The 26,222-nt window shown below is 37.8% G+C and overlaps 1 protein-coding gene and 1 long non-coding RNA gene across 6 annotated transcripts in view; both read left to right on the top strand.

Annotated features, from left to right (window-relative positions):
* Window positions 1–26,222, top strand: part of ANKFN1 (ankyrin repeat and fibronectin type III domain containing 1) — a 371,664-nt gene that overhangs the window by 129,661 nt on the left and 215,781 nt on the right. For all 5 annotated transcript variants that reach the window (XM_070560769.1, XM_070560770.1, XM_008519821.2 and 2 more), the window contains exon 2: window positions 7,849–7,889. In XM_070560769.1, the coding sequence (XP_070416870.1) occupies window positions 7,849–7,889 (41 nt within the window). The remainder of the gene's footprint in view (window positions 1–7,848; window positions 7,890–26,222) is intronic.
* Window positions 22,131–25,062, top strand: LOC139073924 (uncharacterized). The gene is made up of 2 exons (XR_011523112.1): window positions 22,131–22,299; window positions 23,844–25,062. It is a non-coding gene; the product is annotated as an uncharacterized lncRNA (long non-coding RNA).

Here is a 26,222-nt window from a genome sequence, read left to right on the forward strand (position 1 = left end):
AAAAAGATTACAGAATAAAGATCTATTTAACTATCTTTAATCCAATATTTCCCGAACTTACTTGAACATTTAACTTATTTTTCACAAGCCCATTATCACCCTTCTTTGGAAAAATTGGACACAATCTGATTTAGGAAGAACCTCCTTCGCTTCTCTGACACCCCAAGCCTACCTCTATCCTAGTAATACCACATATCACTATAACTGTGGAGTCATTTTCCAGCAGGTCTCTTGTGCAATAGACAGACTGCAAACACCTTGGTGATAAAATAATCACCATGTTTTTGTCAGTGTTATATGTCCAACACCCAGAAGGCATTTTAAATATCTGGTATTTATTGATAAGTAAATACATTATTGGCCAAAAAAGGACCATCTAATTGATTGTTATTGATAATTAACATATATTATTTGAATAGAGTGTGTAACAAAATTGTTATCCCCAAATTTCCCCATATCCAAGATAGAATGCAATTCATTATATTATTGACCTGTTTTCTGAGAGTGCTATGCTCATGCAAATTTCTTACTGTCCTTATCCTAAAGGAGACAGTCTACGCTTGGTCTGGCATGTCAACTTGGGTTCGGCACGGAAATTTCTTTATTGTTTTGGGGAGTTGTTTTTGGATTTGCTGCTGTTGCTTTGTGTTTTGTTTTTGAGAAGACCATAACTAAAACATACATCAATTGTACATAACTTGAAGAGAACTCTCATAACCCTGCATTTGCCAGGAGGATCCTGAGAATGTGGAAGCCTCCCCGACATCGCTCAGTTGAGCAGTCCTAGCCCACAAGCACAATCACCAGGAAAAGATCCTTCCTTTACCTCTCACCACTTACAAACCCACTACCACTTAGGAGACTCCAGCAGCCTCCCTGCATATGTGCTGAGTACACATCCTCCCCAGGGGTCAGGAGATCTGGATGTGTGCAGACAAATAACAGGGGGGAGAGAAAACGTACAAAGCATTAAACGTGACCCAGCAGCTTGAAGGAGGAAAAAACAACATAATTAGAACAGGTGGCTCTCTGTGAAATATCATTAAAGGAAGAAATTGAAAGAACTCTAAAAGAAAATAATGTAAATTCCTAGGGAGACTAGAGAAGTTATTACAAAGGAGCAATCTGAGAAAATGAAGGAGTTCTTAGAACTCAGAAAACATTGTTGAAAACTGAATTAAGTATCTTGAAGCTCAGATGGAAGAATTATCACATAGAAAAAAAACCTCAAAGAAATAGAAATTATGAGTGCAAATGAAAGCTACATATGGAGGAAATGTCGTATTGTTGGTAGAAGGTGAATAGGTTCAACCTTCTTGAAGAGTAATTTGGACTCTCCAACTAATACTAAGCTGTATGTATCTATTATAAAGTATTCACAATTCTAAGAACTATCCTACGTAAAAGAACATGAGTCTAAAAACAAACATTCAAAATGCTTTCTCATTGCAAGCAACCTAAATGTTCATCAGTATGGGATTAGTTAGATAAATTAGGGCATGTCCATAAATGGATTCCTATTTAGCCACTAAAACAAATGAGCAGATCTGTATATAGTGACTCAGAATGTACATCCCCAAAAATACTATTAAGAGAATAAAAGCATATTATAGAGAATTCTATGGCATGACCCTGTTTTAGTTGAAAAAAATTTTAATAGTATATGTACACATGTAGAAATGTTTTTGTATGTCTGTTTGCTTTCATAAGCATAAAAAACAATTTAGAATGATACCTTCATACACATTGACAGTTATTCCCTCTGGGAAACGGGGCTGGAGTGTCAGCCGCTGAAGTGAAGACATTCACTTCTTTACATACTTCAGAATAAATCTGTGAGGTTGTGAACTCTTTTACTTTATTTTAGTGCTCTTTTGTATTTTCCAAACTTTTTTTAAGCAAATTGCTTATTTCATTAATTTTTTTTAACTGCCTAAAAGCTAGAAAGATATCAAAACACAAGAAGGCATTTATAAGTAAACAGGATGAAGCAAAAGTGTCAGCAAAGGCCAGGGTCAAGACCGAAAAATGACAACAGTGAATGCTGATGCCGTAAGAGAAGCGACTGGAAAGGTGTATAAAACTCATGAAACACTAGCGGCAAAAACATTAACAAGGCACTGTGAGCAAAATCATTAATAATCATGAGAAACCAATCTACTAAGACTTTTTAAGAAGAGACCACTTCGGAGCAAATCAAGACCCAAACTCAGAGACAAAAGAGGCTGGAGATGGCATATTTTCTAACCACTTAAGGAACTGGTGCAGAATATTTTGATCCAAACGGAAAGTGCAATTCTTTGTGCAGTAATGTTTCAGTTGGAACTCAATAAAGACAATCATAACTATCAGATGTTAAGCACTTAGAATGGACACGGTCTCTGCCAAGTATTAGCACAACAATCTTAGGAGAGGGGCAAGTGCCACTCTTATTTCCATCTTATAGACAAAGGCATTGAGATAAATAAAGGTTTATATATGTGCTTTCCTAAGCATAAAAGACATAAGGTTAAATGGCTGGCTAGAGGTCATACTGGAAGTTGGTGGAAGAACTAAGACTGAAACTCCTGGCCCTCTGATACCATTGCCTCTCCCCGGAGGGGGAGCCACAGCTAGAGGCCCTCGAACTCTCAACACCAGATCCCTGTGCGTGCAGCACATAGTCTCAGGTTTGGTTTTTGGTTGTTTGGGTTTTGGGGGTTTTTGTGTGTGTGTGTGTGTGTGTGTGTGTCTTCCCCAATTTTTACTGATGGACACACTATTTGTAATTGCATGTTTTCATTACATCAATTATTTTTTATTGAGCTCATAAGATTTCAGTCGTACATTATTTCTTGACTGTCACCACATAAGTGCTCCCCTTCACCGCCTGTGCTGACCCCCCACCCCCCTTCCCCTGGTAACCACTGAACTGTTTTTTTTGTCCCCATACTTGTTTATATTCCACATATGAGTGAAATCGTCTGGTGTTTGTCTTTCTCAGACTGGCTTATTTCGCTTTGCATAATTCCCTCTAGGTCCTTCCATGTTATTGCAAATGGGATGAATTTGTCTTTTTTTCTGGCTGAGCAGTGTTCCATTGTATATATGTACCACATCTTCTTTATCCAATCATTGGTCAATGGACACTTGGGTTGCTTCCATGTCTTGGCTATTAAGAATAGTGCTGCAATGAACATAGGGGTGCATATGTTACTTTGGATTGTTGATTTCAAGTTATTTGGGTAGATACCCCGTGGTGGGATAGTGGATCATATGGTAGTTCTATTTTTAGCTTTTTGAGGAATCTCCATACTGTTTTCCATAGTGGCTGCACCAGTTTCCATTCCCACCAGCAATGTACGAGGGTTCCCTTCTCTCCACACCCTTTCCAACACTTGTTATTTTTAGTCTTAGTGATTATAGCCATTTTAACAGGGGTAAGGTGGTATCTTACTGTAGTTTTGATTTGCATTTCCCTGATGATTAGTGATGTTGAACATATTTTCATGTGTTTATTGGCCATCCGTATATCTTCTTTGGAAAAATGTGTGTTCATCTCCTCTGCCCATTTTTTGATCAGGTTGTTTGCTTTTTCATTGTTCCGTTGTGTGAGTTTTCTTATATATTATGGAGATTAATCCCTTGTCAGATATATGATTTGCAAATATTTTCTCCCAATTGGTGGGTTGTCTCTTTGTTTTCAGCTAGTTTCTTTTGCCTTGTAGAAGCTCTTTAGTCTGATGAATTCCCACTTGTTTATTTTTTCTTTTGTTTCCCTTGTCTGAGAGGACATGGTATTTGAAAAGATCCTTTTTAGTCTGATGTCAAAGAGTGTACTACCGATATTATCTTCCAGGAGTTTTAGAGTTTCAGGACATATCTTCAAGTCTTTGATCCATTTTGAGTTTATTTTTGTGTATGGCGTGAGATAGTGGTCTACCTTCATTCTTTTGCATGTGGCTGTCCAGTTTTCCCAGCACCATTTATTGAAGCATAGTCTCAGGTATTAAAAAACACTTGATCAAAGTGAGGAGGAGATCGACCATTCACAGATTATTATTATTATCTGATAATTGGCATATTCTACCTTAAATAAAACCTGCATTGGTTTATTCTTAAATTAATTTTCCAGGTAATTAAAAAAACCATTGGTTCCCAGCACTCATGAGAATACGCGGAACAGAGAATAAGTACTCCTACTACAGCATTAAGCAAATAAGTTAAATTAACATAAAGCGGAATGCATTCAATATTCAGAATAAGAAAGTGGCAGCCGATACATCTCAAGAGTTTATAATCTTGGACATATGGGAACTAGCTGATTATATATTAGAAGGATAAGTGTATAAGAGATTTGACTCCATATGTTACATTATACAAACAGTTATACTTGCATTGATGCAACCTTTTTTTTTTTTTTTGAGGAAGATTAGCCCTGAACTAATGCCCATCTTCCTCTACTTTATATGTGGGACGCCTGCTACAGCATGGCTTGCCAAGCGGTGCCATGTCCGCACCCGGGATCCAAACCGGCAAACCTGGGGCCGCCGAAGCGGAACGTGCACACTTAACCACTGCGCCACCAGCCAGCCCCCTGATGCAACTTTTTGCATATCATAAAAATATTAAGTAGCAGACAACTCAAGCCAGACACTTCAATCAGCATAGAACACTCAGAAATTACTAAGTAGTCTATTTTTTAGATGGGTGTCAATTGTAGGTTACAGATCATAACCAGATGGATCAGCCACAGGAATCAGGGTGATAAGTTGAGATAGATGGGTTGTGCAGAGAATCCTCTAGTTGAACACTTTGGCCTAGAGATCGGCTGCTCTAGGACCATCAGTTGACAGATCCCAGTGATCGCTGGAGTGTAGGAGACTATATTCCTAACAAGGAGACCAATGAAGGTATCCAAGGGCTTTGGCAAAGGTCCATTCCATGTGGACTTGGATACTGAATCAGGCCCATGTGATACCATGACCCAAGGATGGTAACTGCTGGCCCTGCACATCTTCTGAGGATGGGTGGGCATGATACAGGGCAGAGAGCCAAGAAATACCCCCCTCCCTCACTGAGGTGGGAGCAGAGAGGCTAGGCTTCCATAACTAAAGTCATCCCGGGCTGATATCAGAAGAGCCCCATCCAGGATCCCTTAAAGACCCCTACATAGTGGAAGAGTGGACTTTGCTGAAGGTGTGCAAAATAAGGCAAATGGTGGTTTTAGTCTCTCAGTCCCTCAAAGGAGCCAGTTCCTCCTGCCAGGTCCATGCCCTTGAAGATGTCCCTTTGCCTGGTGTGCTCCACACTCCCCATTTGCCTTCTTAACTCCTACCTGGGGTAAGAATAGCACCTCTCTAGGGTTGTTATGAGTAATCAGTGAATCCATGCATGGAAAAGCACTGAGGACCGTTCCTGATGCATCAAGCACTTGGCAATGTTTGCTGATATTCTTATAAAAGATGGATTTTTCTTCAGATATTATCCCAAGACTTTCCCAATTAGATTTCCCTGATTTCTCTTTCTAGATTGGATCATCAAAGACCACCTTCCCTCCTCACCGACCACCTTGTCATTTTGCATTATATCATCATGTGATGCCTCCAAACTGTCTAGTCGTCTCTTCAACCAGACAGATGTTATCATGAAGCAGGGAATGTATGATTAGGGCCTAGCACAGTGTCCTGCACATACCAGGCACTCAATAAACATTTAGCGAATGAATTAACTGATAATTTTAAGGGCTTTTTCTTCTTTAAGAATTTAGGTTTTTCTTTTTCTAATGTGGAAACTTAGAAAAGCAAAGGCGAGTTTTTATGTTCCTCTATGGTCTGTAAAACCTCACCACCACAGTGTTTTTAGTTGCTTTATTTATTTTGTACCCCAAGAAAATGACCAGTGCCACTGCATTAGGTAGCTGGATAATTAAGTCTCAAGGACAGCTCTGAATAGTAGTTTTCAAAGTAATCAATGATATTGCTGTGAAATTGTTGCCCAAATGAAGAGCTCTTGTCCAATGAATTCTTGAAGTAACAGACAGTTCTCTTTGTGAATATTTTTGTAGCTAAAGAAGAACCTGTTATCTGAAGCAGGAGTAAAAACTTTTCTCAGTAGGTGAGAGCGTGCTAAATTTATTTCCTAGCAACAAATTGCCCAAAGAAGCTGAAGGGTACACAGTTTCAGAGGAATTTTGAATATACTTTTTTGTTTGGAGGTGGGGGATTTGGAGGGGGGAGTGTTGTATGTCACAGAACTGTTCCTGATTTCTTCCATTCAGTGACACATGCGTGTGACCTCTTGCTGAGTCACACCATAGAATCCATCATAAAAACTCAGCTCAATAAAAATGCATTAAGTACCTACCTTGCATAAAGAACTCTGAAAGATTTATCCCTATTCTTCCCGGGCCAAGTAATTCAATATTTTGGCAATTTGTCGGTCTAGGAGCCCCAACCCCAACCATCTCCATGGATGGTAAATGAGGAATTAGTTGGCTTGCTAAAACACTTAGGGACTTTGCAGTGTGGATGTTGATCTAACTAGAATTATACTCAGCAGAGTTGAGGAAAGCTACCTGGGAGAGAAATTTGGGACAATGGTACAGCTTTGATTGCCAAGAGTGAAGACATCTTACCCATGCAAGACCCCATCCATAGCTGCCTTCCTAGCCCCAGTTTCATGGACTTATCGTATCTTCTAAATTTGGTTTTCCAAATTAGCCTTCTGATAACAATAATAACAACAACAGTAAAAACACCAGGTAACATTTATCAAGTCCCTACTATGGGCTAGCCTTATGTTACTATTTTACATGTATTATCTTATTTAACCCTCACAACAATTCTTTAAAATTGCCAATATTATTATTTCTATCAATCCCAGAGCATTGAATCAATTTGCCAAAGTCACACTATTACTAAAAAGGCAGAGCTTGGAAAAACATTGCTCACTGAAGTGACTAATCCAACTTCTCCAGACCAATGTGGGTGGTGTGGCAAGATCGTTCTGTAGGTGTGAGGACACCATGACTTGAGCCCTCAGTCTGGGAGATGACCTGGAACCACTTGAATCTCAGAATGCAGATAGCTCATATCAATCACGGGAAGTTACCTCCCACCCCCAATTAAACCTACCACCCTAAAAAGTGCCCATTTGGATATAACCACAATAGATCCAAAAAAAAATGGATTTGGAAGCAAGCTGAATTGTCTGGTGGGCTGCCACACTGGACAAATTGCCTGCACAATTGGCAAACTCCTGCCAAGCATAGGCACAGTCTAATTGTTTCTCTCCTTTCACTGCCGTCTTGAATAAAGAGAAACCTGGCATTAATTTCAATCCTCTTCACTACTCCTCAGAACAGCTTTTTATTTCTTGGAAAAGAAAACTTGTGCACTTACCCTAATAAGCACGAATTGAGAAAAATCATAATTTTTAGGAGTTTAATTTAATGGAACAATGTGTCAGAACTGGGCCTATGAGAACAAGGTACAATGTCAGTATGAATCAGGAGCAAGAGAATGATGAGTCTAAGCCATTGAACTAGGCAACCAGCCTCTTCATGTTTCCTCTCTCTGGGGTCAGACCTGGGAGACAAAATGAGCATCAAGTGATCTCGAAATTCTAGGGTGTTTGGGGGAAGGAGTTGAGCATGCAATGGGACATGGCAGTCCACTTAGGTATTTTCTTTGTGGCCTACAGCATCCTGTACCTCCAAGAAGAGTTTCCCAATAACAATTTTTTCATCTCTAGGCTTATCATTTTTTCAGTTGCTGTCTGTACCTTCAAAGGCAATTCAATGCCTTTTTCATTTTGGATTGATCACTGTACAATTTTTTCTAACAGACTTTTTTCTCTTTGTTTCAGACGCTACCCTTTAAAGACAGGCATTTCGCTTGCAGCAAAATGTAAGTACATGTCTTCCTTGAAATGGTGTCTACTTCTTGGCTATAATTCCTAAAAACTCCTCGTCTTTCAGTCTCCCACCTCACATTGCTGCATTTTTTTTTTATTGTGGTCGCAATAGCTTATAACATCATGAAATTTCAGTTGTACATTAATATTTGTCACACACCATATACGTGTGCCCCTTCACCCGCTGTGCCCACCCTCCACCCCACTTCACCCTGGTAACCAATAATTTGCTCTCTTTGTCCATAAGTTTGTTTATATTCCACATATGAGTGAAATCATACTGTGTTTGTCTTCCTCTGCCTGGCTTATTTAGCTTAGCATAATGTCCTCAAGGTCCATCCATGTGGTTGCAAATGGGACGATTTTGTATATTTTATGGCTGAGTAGTATTCCATTGTATATATATACCACATCTTCTTTATCCAGTCATCAGTCAATGGGCACTTGGGTTGCTTCCATGTCTTGGCTATTGTGAATAATGCTGCAATGAACATAAGGGTGCATAAGTTTCTTTGTATTGTTGATTTCAAGTTCCTTGGATAAATACCCAGTAGTGGGATAGCTGGGTCATACAGTATTTCTATTTTCAATTTTTTGAGAAATCTCTATACTGTTTTCCACAGTGGCTGCGCCAGTTTGCATTCCCACCAGCAGTGTATGAGGTTTCCCTTTTCTCTGCAACCTCTCAACATTTGTTGTTTTTTGTCTTGGTGATTATAGCCATTCTAATGGGCTTAAGATGGTATGTAAGTGTAGTTTTGATTTGCATTTCTCTGATCATTAGTGATGTTGAGCATCTTTTCTTGTGCCTATTGCCCATCTGTCTATCTTCTTTGGAAAAATGTCTATTTATATCCTCTGCCCACTTTTTGATTGGGCTGTTTGTATTTTGTAGTTCTTTTGTGTGAGCTCTTTATATATTACAGAGATTAACCCCTTATTGGCTATATGATTTGCAAATATTTTCTCCTAGTTGATGAGTTGTTTTTTCATTTTGATCTTGGTTTCTTTTGCCTTCCAGAAGCTCTTTAGTCTGATGAAGTCCCACTTGTTTATTTTTTCTTTTGTTTCCCTTGTCTGAGTAGACATGGTATTCGAAAAGATCCTTTTAAGTCTGATGTCAAAGAGTGTACTGCCTATATATTCTTCCAAAACTTTTATGGTTTCGGGTCTTACCTTCAAGTCTTTGATCCATTTTAAGTCTATTTGTGTATGGGGAAACATAATGGTCTAGTTTCATTCTTTTGCATGTGGCTGTCCAATTTATCCAGAACCATTTATTGAAGAGGCTTTCCTTTCTCCATTGTATGTTCTTGGTTCCTTTATCAAAGATTAGCTGTCCATGGGTGTGTGGTTTTATTTCTGGGCTTTCAATTCTGTCCCATTGATATGTGTGACTGTTCTTGTACCAGTACCATGCTGTTTTAATTACTATAGCTTTATAATATGTTTTGAAGTCAGGGATTGCAATGCCACCAGGTTTGTTCTTGTTTCTCAGGATTGCTTTGGCTATTCGGGGTCTTTTGTTGCCCCATATGAATTTTAAGATTCTTTGTTCTATTTCTGTGAAGAATGTCATTGGGATTCTAATTGGGATTGCATTGAATCTGTAGATTGATTTAGGTAGTATGGACATTTTAACTATGTTTATTCTTCCAATCCACGTGCATGGAATATCTTTCCATTTCTTTGTGTCATTATCGATTTCTTAGAGTAATGTCTTATAGTTTCCTTTGTATAGGTCTTTCACCTCCTTGGTTAAATTTATTCCTAAATATTTTATTCTTTTTGTTGTGTTTGTAAATGGGATTGCATTCTTGAGTTCTTGTTCTGTTAGTTCGTTATTATTACAGAAATGACACTGATTTTTGTAAGTTGACTTTGTACCCTGCAACTTTGCTGTAGTTGTTGATTATTTCTAATAGTTTTCCAATGGATTCTTTAGGGTTTTCTATATATAAAATCATGTCATCTGCAAACAGCAAGAGTTTCACTTCTTCAGTGCCTATTTGGATTCCATTTATTTCTTTTTCTTGTCTAATTGCTCTGGCCAAAACCTCTAGTACTATGTTGAATAAGAGTGGTGAAAGTGGGCATCCTTGTCTTGTTCCTGTTCTCAGAGGGATGGCTTTCAGTTTTTCCCCAGTGAGTATGATGCTGGCTGTGGGTTTGTCAAATATGGTCTTTTATCATGTTGAGGTACTTTCCTTCTATACGCATTTTATTGAGAGTTTTTATCACGGATGGATGTTGGATCTTGTCAAATGCTTTCTCTGCATCTATGGAGATTATCATGTGGTTTTTGTTCTTCATTTTGTTAATGTGGTGTATCATATTGATTGACTTGTGGATGGTGAACCATCCCTTTGTCCCTGGTATGAATCCCACTTGATCACGGTGTATGATCTTTTTAATCTATTGCTGTATTCTGTTTGCCAATATTTTGTTGAGGATTTTTGCATCTATGTTCATCAGCAATATTGGCCTGTAATTTTCCTTCTTTGTGTTGTCCTTGTCTGGCTTTGGTGATGTTGGCCTTGTGTAATGTGTTAGGAATATTTCTGTCTTCCCCAATTTTTTGGAATAGTTTGAGAAGAATAGGTAATAAATCTTCTTTGAATGTTTGGTAGAATTCTCCAGAGAAGCCATCTAGTCCTGGAGTTTTATTTTGGGGGAGGTTTTTGATTACTGTTTCAATCTCTTTACTTGTGATTGGTCTATTCAGATTCTCTATTTCTTCTTGACTCAGTTTTGGGAGGTTGTAAGAATCTAAGAATTTATCCATTTCTTCTAGATTGTCCAGTTTGTTGGTACACAGTTTTTCATAATATTCTCTTATAATCTTTTGTATTTCTGTGGTATCCATTGTAATTTCTCCTCTTTCATTTCTAGTTTTATTTGAGTCTTCTCTCTTTTTTCTTAGTGAGTCTACCTAAAGGTTTGTCAATTTTGTTTATCTTCTCAAAGATTCAGTTCATTGGTTCATTGATCCTTTCTACAGTCTTTTTTGTTTCAATTTCATTTATTTATGCTCTAATTTTATTTATTTCCCTCCTTCTGCTGAATTTGGGCTTTCTTTGTTCTTCTTTTTCTACTTTTGTTAGGTGTAATTAAGATTGTTTCTTTGAGCTTTTTCTTATTTGTTCACATGGGCCTGTATTGCTATAAATTGCCCTCTTAGGACAGCTTTTGCTGCATCCTATATGAGTTGGTATGGTGTGTTTTCATTCTCATTTATCTCTAAATATTTTTTTATTTCTCCCTTATTTCTTCGATGAGCCATTGGTTGTTCAGTAGCATGTTGTTTATTCTCCACATTTTTGTTCCTTTCAAAGCTTTTTTCTTGTGGTTGATTTCTAGTTTCATAGCTTTATGGTTGGAAAAGATAGTAGATATGGTTTGGATCTTCTTAAATTTATTGAGATTTGCCTTGTTTCACAATATACAGTCTATCCTTGAGAATGTTCCATGTGCACTTGAGAAGAATGTACATTCTGCTATTTTTGGATAGAGTGCTCTATAAGCCTATGTTTGTCTTTAGAGCTGAGATGTGTTTCCTGGGGGCAGCATATTGTTGGGTCTTGCTATGCTGCTGAATTTTTAAAGTTTGGCTCAACAAATACAGCCTCCATTTGAATGTAACATTTCACACTATTGCTGTGTAGCACTGTGGAGCATTTTATAAACCACTTGGGAAGCAGATTGAACCTGATTGTGGCTGTGACTATACTGCATCTCAAAAGCTAGAGAAAAGTGAGAAGGAGTCAATGGGGCAATGTTGTTTTACACATTATGACCATGTGACACAAAACATTTGAATATTCAGGTTCCCTCAAATGGCTGACTAATTTATTACTCTCTGCTCAGTTGCTCCTCATGGTCACAGACTGTTTCACATCTGACAGTACAGTAGTTCCCTTAGCAATTCTTTCCTGTGTGTACTGCATTACAGCCACTCTGTAAACCAGTGATCTTTCTAGAATGAATCTCCTGTGTATTATGTTTCTTTACTCTTGGTACACCCTGTGTCCATACCCAAATAACCAACCCCCTTTACTCTAAAAGACCAAATAAAATTACACCAGGTCCCAAGTGGGAGTTCAGAGTATTTTAGAGTTTTGTCTTTGGCAATTAGGATGCTAATATTTCTTTTTTCTCTTTTAATAAAATGAAGTTTATAACAATTTTAACCAAAAAAAATGAATGTTTTGTCATTACAATAATTTGATAATACCTTATTTCAAAAAACAGGAGATAGATGTGGATTCAAAATAAAGACTCTAGATATTTAAAAGTAGCTCAAAAGGCAGTGAGTTGCCTGTCACTACAGAGAAGTAAGCAAGAGATTGACAACCAAATGGTAGAAGGTTGAGCCATGTAAACCAAGAAGTGTACATCAACTCTCAGCTCCTGATTCATTCAGGATTTCCAATGGAGGATGCATCTCAGCAGTCACAGGAGCATTTAACTAGACATTCTTGGACCCATAAGAATCCAGAGGTCTCACTTGAATTATACATATTATTCAAGTTCTGATAAATTCACTTTTAAATCATTCAGTCCCTGAGAAAATGATATATTTAGCTGAAGTACAATAAAAAATAGTTTTTCTCACTTCCCTGGATGATGCTTTTTGTTTGCTCTCTTGAATAAATTGATCCCACTGCTATTCCCCCAAATAGTCAAACCTTAGCACAGAAGTGTTTACCCTTCAAACCATGCAAATTTTACGTCAAAGTATTATGCATCCACTGGAATTTTTTAAAATGTCAACCTCTGTGTTATACTGCTTTGGTCTTCGTGGCGTTATCAAGACACCTCCATGTTATGAAAGTTTTAAACAGCTTTTACCAATAAAATCATGTTAGATCTTACGAGCAGTCTCCTTTTCATGTGCTATCATGATTATTTTATTTGTACAAATGTTAACTTGTGACTAGTGTTCTCTCTTCTGAATGTAGAACGCTGTTCAGGGGAAGCCATCTGCATTTACTTTCCTGCATATTCTTATTTGGTAGCTCATTGTCACACTGTTTCTGCCTATTTAGGTTTACCATTGCTTTTAAATGATTTAGTGTTAAATACTGAAAAATCATTGGTATATGTTCATGGTGAAAATTAGATGAAGGGCAATTTAAGACAGCATTTTAAGGCATTATAGGCAAATATGCAACTAAAAACACATAGATGACTATTACCTCATGATCTCTTTATCAAAATTTCAGTTGAAAGCTCCTTTTACCTTCCCAACTGGGGAGGAAAAAAGGCTAGCAATTTTGCCTTAGAGAGATCAATTTGCAATTGCTTTATTTTCACATTTTTTCTCAAGAACAAAGTGCTTGGTGACCTATTTTATTAGTAAATGTTCTGAGTAGTAAATTTTCACTATGATTTTACACCACCCAGAGAAAATGGGTTTACACACCTCCCCACGTCATCTCCGAGCAACTGGCACAAAGCTGGTCTGACCCATGGAGTCACGGAAACATATTAAAGTCACCAAGCAATTGGGACTCGGGTTCATTTTGGCAGCCAGACTGGATCAGCCCCTCTGGAGTTGGCATTATGTCTTAATGATGATTGTATTATACAACCAATACAAATGGAAAATGACCTAATCAGGCCTCCATTCAGACAAGCCTTGATCTACAGTGAATGGCAGGAGGCTCTCCAAGTAAAGGACCTGGAATGTGTATGGGCCACGTAAAATTCCAACCCCACGGATCGAGGACAGCCTTAGCCAAGTCAGGAATATATGCTCCCTTGGAGAAAGAGGGCAGGTGATGGAAGGAACTCAGGACTGAAAACCAGAAGGCTCACGTCTGAGTCCCAGATCACTCCGTCAGCAGTGGCGTGATTTTTAGAATGTTAGTTAACCCTCAGTTTCTAAGTATCTTTATTATGAGTGGGAGGAGGAGAAGAGAACATTTTTCCTGCGTCCATCAAAAGATTGTTGTGATAATCTCATAAGATAATGTTTCCAGAAGATTTACGATGAAAAAATGCTTTGTATCTTTAAGGGATTCTTATTAGATTATTGGAAGCTCTCTCTGTTTTAGTGGGAGTCCCTGGGACTCAGGGGACAAACTTTGGGCCTTAAAATCAATACTGCACAAAAGGAGAAAATAGAACCATATTGGGCCAAATCAAGCCCCCGGAACAACTTGCACCTACATTTTTTGTTTCTTTACAACTACACATATTCTTTGAGACCACTGCCTCTGGTGGGAGAGAACTGTCTTCTGGGTGGTATGGGTGAGAAAGTTGCCAAACAAACCTGAATTATCCAGAGGCCTGTAAAATGCACAATTGCTTTTTAAGAGGCAGGGTGATATTGTGTTCCTTTCGATTTTTGGCAGTAACGATTTTCTGCAATTTGTGGTTTTGCAATTTCTCTTTACACAGACAACACTCTGGCACTCATTCAATGCCCCACTGGTTGGGGGGAGGGGGAGGAGAGAAAGAGAGTCCCTGGGGCTCTGACCACTCCAGAAAAAGAAGGAAATGTTAATGAAATAAGTCAGAAGGAATGTTTGAGACTAGTGGAAGCCATTGGTTAGTGGGGGAGAAACAACTTTTAATAAACTGCGTGGCATGGTTGGGACTTTATCTGGGGTTTTCGTTGGTGAGGCAAAGGTTTGTCCCCTTAACTATTCTTGACTCTCCACTGAGCTTAGTCTGGATTGCAATCTCAATCTCTTCTTCTTTTCCTGTATTCAGCAAGCCTAGAGCATCTCTTCTCCTGGCTCCTTTGGCCCCTTCTGGCCTTGGTGGGATTCTCTTGAAATACTCCATCTCTAGGTGTCCACTTGCCAATTACATCAACTTGGGTTTGTGTAAATTAAAAGATCCATGTGCTAGAACTTTCCTCCTTGTTCTGGTTGTGTTTTCTTCCTCTTCCCCAAAGCTGAATGCTCTTTGCAGAGGGCAGTCTGTAGCGTGTACTGCAGAGGCTCTCACGGATGTAGCGTGTATCTTGGTGAGAGTAATTGGTTCTGTTTCTATTCCACCTCTGCAAAGGCTTTGCCGACTTGTGTTTGCTTTTTTATGCCTGCTAGGCATTGCACTGAAAGATTTAAAGTTGCATCTAGCGTAAACCTTGTATTCCTTCTCTGTTCAATTCTTTATATCAAAACAGCCCCCTGTTCTCCACTCAGTAGATTCCCAGGATTTATGCTCACAGTTCACAGGCTTTCTATGCACAAGGGCAATTGCACAGGCCACTTATTTCTTCTCTTTTCATGACCTAAATGTCACTACTTCTTTTGCTTCTAAGAAGAATATAAAGATAATTGCTACTCACATGTTAATTGTATAGTTTTTGCATATTTGGGGAAAATATGATCTTCTTCCTGTGTATGTGTTCTAAAGGTTTAGGGAATTGTTTATGTTATGCCACTAAAAATCATGAGATTTGGGGACCAGCCTGGTGACACAGCACTTAAGTTCGAGTGTTCCGCTTCAGCAGCCCCCGGTTCACTGGTTCAGATCCCAGGTGTGGACGTACGTACCGCTTAGCAAGCCATGCTGTGGCAGGCATCCCACATATAAAGTAGAGGAAGATGGGAACAGACCTTAGCTCAGGGCCAATCTTCCTCAGCAAAAAGAGGAGGATTGGTGGCCAATGATAGCTCGGGCTAATCTTCCTCAAAAAAAAGAAAGAAAAATCATGAGATTTTAATTTAAGAAGAAGCTTTCAACATGATGCAGTTCAACAGCCGAGCCCAAGAGCCCATGGAAGCACAATACATTTTTTAATAACTCAACACTGGGATCTTCCTTTTGCTAATCTGAGATAACCTTCAGGTGATTTGTGCTGGTTTTGCCTTCTGGAGCAGCTCAGAATTTGACTCCTTCTTCCACATGACAACCCTCCAAATATTTTGCAATCTGGTCCCACATACTCTCTGAATCTTCCTTATCTGGGTCCCCAGTTCCTTTAGCCATTCTTCATATGCTATTCGCATTTTTCAGCGTCCCTCTTAAAATGTTATAGCCTGACCTAAAAAGAAAACTGCCAAGATGGCTGATATTGCAGAGCTCCAAAAAGAAAAAAGCTCCCGATCTGAACATGTTATTTCTATTACCTAAGAGCACATCACAAATTTTAATAGCACTTTAGTCCTGAGGTTAATCCTAAAACCTCTAGATATGTTACATAAAAGCTGCTATAAAAGCAGATTTTTTTCCAGTAGTTATGCGCTTGGTTTTGAATACTATGCAAACCCTACATTTATCCCTGTGACACTTACTAGTTTCAGAATATCAGTGGAAACTATTAGGAGCTTTTTGAATTTGAATTATTTTAAATCCTGTCCCAGTTTTGGAACATACTTGATTTGCCTCTTGACTTCATTCAAGAGATTGATAAAAGCAGTGAGTATCTGGATTTTAAGCTCCTCAAAGGTAGAATTATGTTTTATTCATCTTTGTCTCTCCTGAAATGTCTGTGACATTCTGTTAAACAACCAGATGTTCAATAAATGCTTTTATGAAATCACTCAACAAAATCAGATACAGTCAGCTTTCCAACATCCTGACAGAGAGTTATCTTTAGATCGATATCAGTGCCCTTTACAAACTAAGAACCAGATGAATTTTACACTGTGTTGCTAATGGTTGGTGATTTTGAGGCATTATATTATAGTTCACTAAGTGTGACCTTCCTAGCTTGGGCTGCTTTTATCCTTGTTTACCTCTTCTCTCCTAATCATGCCCAATTTTCTAGGATTAATAAACTGCTAGTCTATTATTTTCTGTCTCCAACAATTCCATTTCCTATGTAATTTCCATGTGACCCTTCCAGGCTGCCTCTGGAAAAAAATTATTTATACATATATAAATATATAATATAAATATATATAAAATAAATCTTACTGATATAATGGATATGCAGCATACAACTTACAAATAATAATAAAATATGTAAGAATTTATTGTAAATTCCATATAGCCAACTAATTCTCACAGAATGCTTTCATTGATTTTTGCTGAACTCTTCTATCTATAGCCAATCTGTAGCTTCAATTGATGAATAAATGTAATTTACATATAAATGTTGTTGATATTTTTGTTTATGTTAATGAGCAAGACAAAAGTGAAACAACAAAGCTGTATGAATATGACCTGTATGACAACAAGTCCACTCATTCATCAATAATTTGAGTAACTTCTTTACTAAATCGGATAATAGTTTTTTAATACCATAGAATATTTCCTCAAGTTTCTGTACTATTTGCAATATGACAGCTATAGACACAAGCATTCCCTTTTGCTTAATCTGCATTAACTTTTTCTACATCACTTTCTTAAATCTAAACAATCAACAACACAAATCAAACCTTAATTTGTAGTATTTGTTGATTTCTGTGTTGTAAATACTCTTACCATGGCCAATTTCAAACAACCAACATGACATCACTGAATATGGAATGAGGAAGGGATGTGCAACACCTTTATGCGGTATTTCCACCGTAAAGATACAATAGATGCAAATAACCTCAGAAGCATAGGCAGTAATAAAATGTCACAAAATAAATAGGAAGTGATGAGTTTTGAGTGTTTCCTTTGTTTTTAATACAAGTTATTTCACTGTAAGTTTATATAATTGAATTTTTAATAATGGCTATGTTTAATAAACAGCTCACAAATTTCTGAAAATCTAACAATTGCCTGTTGCAACAGGCACAAGCCATCACAAGTACAACACTGGTCCTTCCTCTTTAGACAGCAGTGGGGGATAGGAAGTGGGAAGAAGAGGTTGGGGTACAACTGTGAATATTTATAAGTTAATTTTTTCCAAGTTACAAATTGTTATTTTTTAAAAATCTGTTTTAGGGTTTTATCAAAGATCAGAGACTACCTCCTAAGTCTTCAGAAACTGCTTTCTACCTACCTTGCCATTAAAATATATTTCATCTTTCACATTGATTATTTACCTAAAGATTCTATCACTATATCTTTGCTAAACATTTGTTTTCGACTACAAGGTCAGAAGCTCAAGTTAAAGGGAAGAGATAATTCTAAGAATGTAGATATTTAATGAAATCCACAAAGAGGAAATAAAGTTTAGTTGGAGTTTATGCTAACTTGAATTGGAGGACTTCATCAGAAATGGAGAGTTGTCAAAACCAGAGCTGCTCTCTTGTTTCTGGGGCTTCCTGCTATCTTCTACTTCTGTAGCCCAGGTCCATCTACTTACTCCTCAGATTGTATATGGCCCAAAATGGCAGGTGCAGACATCAAAGAGAGGGCAATTTAGCTCTGCTTCCCACTTGGGGAACCTACATCAATTCCAAACACCTAGTTAATAAACCAACATGCTTCAAGTCTTCATTCCTTGGCAGGCCACCACCCAGCATATGAATGGGATTTCTCAGTTGGAAACATCTCTGGTTCCATTAGCTTTTGCTAATAGATTTTTTTTTTTAAGATTTTATTTTGTTCTTTTTCTCCCCAAAGCCCGCCGGTGCATAGTTGTATATTCTTAGCTGTGGATCCTTCTAGTTGTGGCATCTGGGACGCTGCCTCAGCGTGGCTTGATGAGCAGAGCTATGTCCACGCCCAGGATTCGAACCAACGAAACACTTGGCCGCCTGCAGCGGAGCACGCGAACTTAACCACTTAGCCACAGGGCCAGCCCCTTGATTTTTTCTCTTTTTTTTTTCAATCAGGATTGTGTGGTGACATTTATCAAGTATTTTTCTGCATCTATTGAGATAATATGGTTTTGTCCCTTTAATCTATTTGTGTGATAGATCATATTCATAGATTTTCTGATGCTGAACCATCATTCTGTTCCTGGCATACTCTACTTTTTAATGGTCTTTAAAAATGCATTGATAAACAATTTGCAAATATTCTATCTAATTTGTTGAATTTATCTTCACTTATGAGAATGCCTTATATATTTTTTTTTTTTTTTGGCATTATATATTCTTCTTTACATTTACCTAGCATTGAGTTTCTTTGTGCTGTGAAAACTTTATGTATACTTACTTTTTTTGAGACTGTCTTCTCTTTCTCTCCCTCCTTCTAACCCACTCTCCTCACTCCTCCTTATCTAAAGGTTTTGCTGTTGCCTCTACTCAGCACCCTCCTCCCTAGACTCTCAGTCCAACCAAATATTTATAAGGGTTTATGCTCCTGCTCCATAGTGCTATCTGGGATACCCAAGATCTAAGCCCCCAGGCTAGTGACATTTGGCTCAGTTACTGTTCATAAAGCTGAGTGTGTGTTCTCCAGCCTCCCTAAGCCACAACTCTAGTCCCAACCATTTTCTTCCTCCTTTGACAAGTTGAGAAAAACCCACATTACCTCCTGATTTCAAGCAGTGAGCCCAGCTTCAGATTCCCACTTGATATCAAGCATTTGTAATCCCTAGTAAACTACAGATGCTGAACTCCCAGCCCTCCCTGATTCTAGTCCTTCCTTGTCCTGGTTCCAGACTGAAGCTCAGCTGGAGGGCTTTACCCCTCCACTTATCTCTTCCTTTTTCTGTTTTATTTGTTATCTACAGTTATCGCTTTTGTTTATGAACAAGGCTATATCTTTTTAATACTTGATTTACTTTTTTAAGTTGAGTTCCATAAACTTATACAGTTTTCTGGAGGGAGGAATTAAGATAATTATGTGAATTTTAAAAGATACAAAGAAATATAGCGATAAAAGGAAACACTAGTGTAAACCTCGTATATGCCCTCTGCCTAGGAAACCCTCCTTTTCCTTTCTGCCTACCACCTACATCTTAATCATTCTTCCCTGGCTACTTCTTCAATCTTATGTTTCGTCTTCCTTCAATTTAATCTCATAAATATTTATTGAGTGCTATAATATATCAGGAACTATACTAGCACTGAGAATACAGTGCTACACAGAGAATACAGCTAAAGGAGATAGATGTAGTCCCTGTCTTCATGCAACTTATGCCTAGTGTGCGAAACAATTAAACAAAATTTTATAATTAAAAAAATTTACAGTACAGTATGACATTAATGACTCCAGCAATTATAATTAGAGCATCTTATTTAACAGTTGATTGCATAGTCATTTTTATTATCTTCTAATTTTTACATGTGGATTAATCATGTTTTCCCAATTCTGAAAGACTCATGAAGATAGTGAATATATATCCTATATTTCTCTTATTTGTGTCCATGATTTCATACATGGAACCAGGGATCATTGTGCATATAGGATACAGTAGTCTTTATCCTCCAGTGGGATTAAAGTGGGTTTCAAGGCACCAAAGAGGTTGTACACAAAGAGGTTGTTTTAAGGTCAGCTATTACTGCTTTTCATCAATGGCTGTTACAGAAGTTATAGAACCATTTGTTGGTACAGACCATTTTGCTGGTGCTCTTTGAAGACTCAGAGTTAGAGTATGGTTAACAATAAGACTATTTATTATTTCAGAGTTAATTTCAAAAAGAAGTACCAGATTATTGTGTCTTCGTGTTAATTTAAAGGCTAAAATAAAGTAACTTTAAAGTGGCTAAAGTAACTTTATTCCTGATTTATGAAGCATCTTGTTTTTTAAAAGGAGAGACAGACCAAGAGAGAGATTCAATACTACATAAAAGACACTGTAAAAGTTAGCTGCCCAGATCATGAATAGACACCAGTTTAAAGTACCTCCAAGGAACTTATATCATATACTTCAGATATCTGGATCAAAATAAGAGATAATAAAATGACATCCACCAAATGACTCCTACAAGAGACAGAAAATAGCAAGTGCTGGTAAGGAGGTAGAGCAACTGTCATTCTCATACACTGCTGGTAGATGAGACATTTGGTACAAACACTTTGGAAAACTGGCGTTATCTCCTAAAAATGAACATATGCATACCTTATAACTTAGCAGTTCTATTCTGATGTATATACCCAACAGAAATGCATTGTAGTATATTCATGCTGTGAAATAGTATACAGCAATGAGAATTTACAATCTATAACTACATGCAACTTATATGGTTGAAAAATCTCAAATAATGATGACTGAAAGAAGCTACGCAATTGAAAGTGCTAATGTAATTGATAATCATTATGACCCCATCTTGGGAGTTCTGCAACCAGACCTAATGCAAATTTGGTGGATGGTAACCAGTTTAACTTTTTCCATTGTATCTTTTTTTCCCTAATTTCTGTCATGTCAGCATCAGATGGAGCAGATTAAAATGACCATCTTCCAGAATCTAAGTGATGAGAAAGACTATAAGACAGCAAAGTTTCAAAGCTAAGAGGTCAGTAAGCTAGGACAGGATGCGAATGCCAGATGTCCAGTGAATGAGGCCATGTTCTTAGCCAAATACTTTGTCACAATGGGAATTAGGCAAACAAGAAGCAAAGCTTGAACAAAGAGGTTGAGGGCCAATAAGAATATCCAAATCAATTGGAAGGGGTCACACAATGAGTTCATGTCACCATTTGGGCACTCAACCACCCAAAGACAGGCAAAAAGAGGATCTCATACTTGTGCGAGGGACCAAGACTGTAGGAAAATAGGGGAACATTCTGATCTGAGGCCAAGGTCATATACCCCATAGTATAGCTGGACAATGTATAGTTGAACAAAGAGTCGAAGGTTTGGTGTGATTTGGAAGCCAGAAATGGGACTGGCTTACCTAAAACTCAACATATACCTCACAAAGCTTTCAGGTAGATAGACTGATTGTTTATAGTTAAGAGGAGATTCAGATGGTTGAGAGCCACCTTCTCACCATGAGAACCAACTCAGGAAGAATGTTTAAAGGGCTGCATTTATTAAAATTATATATACGTATATACATCTTAAATCTGTATTTACAGTTTTAATCTCCAATTACATTGAGGGGTATTTGAAGAATGTTATGTTTTTTATTGAAACTTAAAACCTATATAATTATCATGTTCTGTAATTCTGTGCCTTTGAATATATTTTCAGTTCAATGAAACTTCACTGTATTATGGTGGAGAAGTCAGTTGGCCTCAGAGTTGAGCCATAGACCGTTATGAACTATCAGAGATAAGCTGGAGATGGTTGCTAAGAAAGCAGGAAGGGTGGCTGAGATGCTGTTGGGAGGGAAATTCCGAGTGGCACACATAGAATGGGGCAGTGTGGCAGGAAGGGAGTGGTGCCTTAAAATGCTGCATGCATGCTTGGCTTTCCTTCTCTACTCATAACCTATAAAATTCAACATACTAATTTTTAAAATGTGCATCAAGCATGTACCAATTGTCAGACACTCTGCTAGGTATGCAAGGTGAAGATATGTGAATACAGACAGTACCTGTGCCCTAAGGAGCTCATATTCCAGTTGAGGCAACAAGGTGAAGACACAGCAGAGTAACTCTAAGGGAATACTTTCTTCTGCAACATTTGCCCCAAATGGAGGAGAGACCACCTTTAATCATTATTCTTGGGTTGGTATCTTTTTCAATATTTCTCAGCCTCCTTCCCTGTGTGCCTGGTACCCAAAGTCACATGCCCAGAGTAAACCCTCGCAATGCCTCAAAGTTATTGCATCATGACAGTTCCCAAGCCTCAGCCTATCAGCCCCATCAGCCTAATTTGCTCAGCTCTGAGAGGCTTTCTCAATACCAGGTGATGAGAAAGTTGAATGAGTGAGTGATGTTACCACTCATCTTTATGTTTCTTGGATTTTATAGCTGGAATTGGATGCTGAGTCATATCATGAATCCAAGCAGACTACATGCAGCCAGCAGGGGAGGGCTGAATTTCACTGGACCTGAGGACCTTAGCAGAATGCTAGATCTGTAGTTCTAACAAGAGTACTGGCAGGGAGTAAGAGTAAAGAGATCAGGCTTCCTAGGATTCTCAACCTGGCCGTTGGAATCCTGTCCCAATTTACCCCTCAGTAACAGACAATTTAAACCATGGCTTTGCTTTGGGGAAGGTGTTACTTAGAGAAGGATCCATCAGCTCGCCAATGTTTTTTCCATTAAAATTTCAGTATACTTCCTTAGTCTAACTAAGATTTTTCCAATTTCAATATATGTTTTCCCAAAAAGGCTTTTGATAGTATTGAATATTTGAATCACCAAACATTTGCTGATTGCTTTACTTGTCTGTAGCCTCTTGAAATTTGCTGAGTATAGCTCCAAAAATCACTCTCTGTATTTTAAATTCTACTATTCAGTGGTCCAGTTTTTTTTGTTTTTGCAATCTACAAATTTAACTGTATAACATTCAGCAAAAAGCAAAAGAAAAATCAGAGTTAAATCATGTGAGAAATGTTGCCCACTTTCTCATGCAATGATTGTTTGCCAGGCACAAAAGTCATCCGGAGGCCTGAATTTACCAGTTCCTCAGGTCATTCGTTCCATGCACTTCATGACCCTCATGGAGTGAAGGTCTCACCAAATAGAGAGCAATTCTAGTATCTAAAGTCTTTTTTTTTTTTTTTTTAACATCATGGCACCTAAACCCAAGATAACATTTTAGTTGGTGCTCAACAGTGATCTTTCTTGCCACACTGGCTGTTTTGGATTTATTGAAAAATGGTTCCGTAGTGTGCTATGGATAATTTAATGAATTTTCGCTGGTAATTTTGATAACTGGCAATTTTTGCCTCACACGTCAATTTTAAAACCTAAATCCCACATGGACTGTGACTCTATTGTGATTCTCAAATTTTATCAGTAACATTTTAAATCTTATAGCAAGCACTTAAAGTAATATTTTATCTGTATACAAGAGATAATTTTATTTACAGTGTTTTAAAGGAGAACACATTCTAGTCCCTTTTAATTATGTCATTAAAATGAACACTACATGGAAGTGGGGGCTAAGAGACAGTAGCAAGAGAAAAGTAATTCTCTAAGGAAACTGGAGAATCCCACTTTTATTCTAAAATTTCAATACAAACATACAGGAGCTGCGCTAGTAATTGTTTTTTGTAGTTTTGCTACAGCACTAAGTCATGTTTTATGGATTCTTTTAATAGGAGAGCTGTGTTGCAATTTGTTGACAGAGAAGACAGGCAGCATCAACCTACGAAAAGGTCAGAGAGAAAAAAGCAGAATCAGGTTAAAATGGTCCTACCTGTCAAGATAGCATCGCCTTATAGAAGAATGTATTATTCGCCCAAGAAGAGGCACCTGTAATCAATGTTCCCTTCTATATTCCACACCACTCCACCACGAGATGAGGAGAAAAATCAGTAGTATCTGCACGGTGACTCCAAGCTGCATTGGAAATATAAATAGGCTACCCAGATAGGGGTCTGCTTCCTAATTTGTGCATTTGGAGCAAATCTGCTTTATTCATAGCATCATGGGCAGAGGCTTCAGTGAGCACTGAACTAAGACTTTTTATCTGTTCTGCCTCCAAGAAACCAATCTCAAAGTGGTCAATTTCCTACAGAGACATAATAACTTCAGTCTACAGAGACGATATAACTTCAGTCAGCCCCGACCTCTCTTCGTAGCTCAAGTTAATGACTGCAGCTCAAGTTACAAAGTTGCCCAGCTATGTTTGTTGGACCCATTTGGTTTCCAACCTTTTCTTATTACTTTCTTTATGAACCCCCTTTGCATGTTTTCCCTGGTGGAGCTCATGCTTTGAAGAGTTAGCCTACTAAAGAAATAGTTAATTAATAATAAATGTTGCAATTTTTATGAATCAAAATGGGAAATTGCCAATCAGAACTTTTAGTTGACATGATCAGTGTAACCACCTGAGTTGTTACAATTCCATACGGAAGCTTCCCGTTTTCAATTCGACTTTTTAGAAATGTAAGCAGTTTCCTATCGATGTATGCAATACATCACTAAAAATTATGCTAAAGTCTACTACATGAATGTTAAACCATAGTCATACATGTTATAAGGGAGCTTCCATTCAGAGAACTTAAAGAATATTATAAAATCCCTACTTACTTTTTCCCTTTTAGGCACAACCTTCTAGCGTCAATCAGTCATTCCAGAGTTCTGTTTAATTTCCTTCACCTTAGGACACACAGTTAACCAGCTTAAGTGGATAGAACAGCAAACCAAGGTCAAAGATCTGCTGCTTTCAGCATCTAGAATGGTTTCTTTCTTAAATCTGTACTTATCATTAGAATCATATCTATCATTTTTCCAATTTCCATTCATGTTTATAAAATAAGAGAAAATCAATAAATTACTCAGATAATTGACAAATAAATGCTGCTTTGCAGACAATGATGGCATTGCTTCTGAAACTTATTGGCAGGCAGCATTATATAAAGAAAACTTGACATGGCTCTTTGGTAAGATAAGGTACAAGTTTAATTTGGTACAGGAAAGGAAATTTAGGGATTTTAAGATATAATATGCAGAAATGCAGGTCATTTGAAAGTGAAATGTATAAAAGTTGAGCACCACAGGTATTGAAAGTAAGATCTAAATTTCCCACAAATATTCCATACCTTAGACTAGCAACCTTAGGTAAGAAAATGCTAAAGTAAATATTTCAGTTACACACAAGCTGCATAATAGCATTTATTACTGTTTACTACTGAGTATTGACTAAGTATCAGGCAGTAAACTGGGCATTTTGTACACACATTTTTTCCTAATTACCTGATTTAATCTTACTAATAACACTGCAAAATGGGATTGTTTCAGCATTTTACTGAAGGAATAAAGTTAGATATGAAGTACTCTTCCCAACATCATATGTAACTAAAAATAGCAGAAATGAAATTAAAATCAAGTCCATCTGACTCCAAAACCCATGCTCTTTCTTCCACACTTAATTGTCCTCTTCTGAAGATTGCTTATAAAGACTGAACAGAATTGTTACATTCCCCCTGCCTTCAAACTTGGCCTCGGTATGTTTTCTCTGAAGCTACATTCTAGAAAACATGTTAGATAATGGATAGCAGCGTCCTGTTAGTTGCCCATATTAAATGTATAAAAAGCACTATTCTCTTTTAACTACTGTCAATGCTAGAGACTAGAACAGAACAGAGTCCACTGATCAGACCTGTCTAGGTACCTTTGGATGTGGCATGTTATCATGTCAGGAGAAAGTGATGCAATGTACTTGGTAGGCAGCAACCAGGAGACCTTGAGAAAGGAGATTAAGAAAAGTAACATGGCTGAGGGCCTGGCCTTCCTGTCCATTATCTCATTGGCTCCTCATCACAGTCCTTTATGTCGGACCATTATTACCATGTCACAGATAGTCCCAGAGAAGTTAACAAGGACATTCAGGTAATACACTGGGTATTTGAACCCGGGTCTGTCTGCTTTCAGTGGCTCATCCCATGATACAGAGTTACAAGGAGCCCTGGTGCACAACACCTACGACAAGTGCATGTCCCTGCCACTAAATATCATTGTTTGTCACAAGCTTT

This window comes from Equus przewalskii, chromosome 10 (assembly GCF_037783145.1).
Source record: "Equus przewalskii isolate Varuska chromosome 10, EquPr2, whole genome shotgun sequence".
In the NCBI taxonomy this organism is placed as follows: domain Eukaryota; kingdom Metazoa; phylum Chordata; class Mammalia; order Perissodactyla; family Equidae; genus Equus; species Equus przewalskii.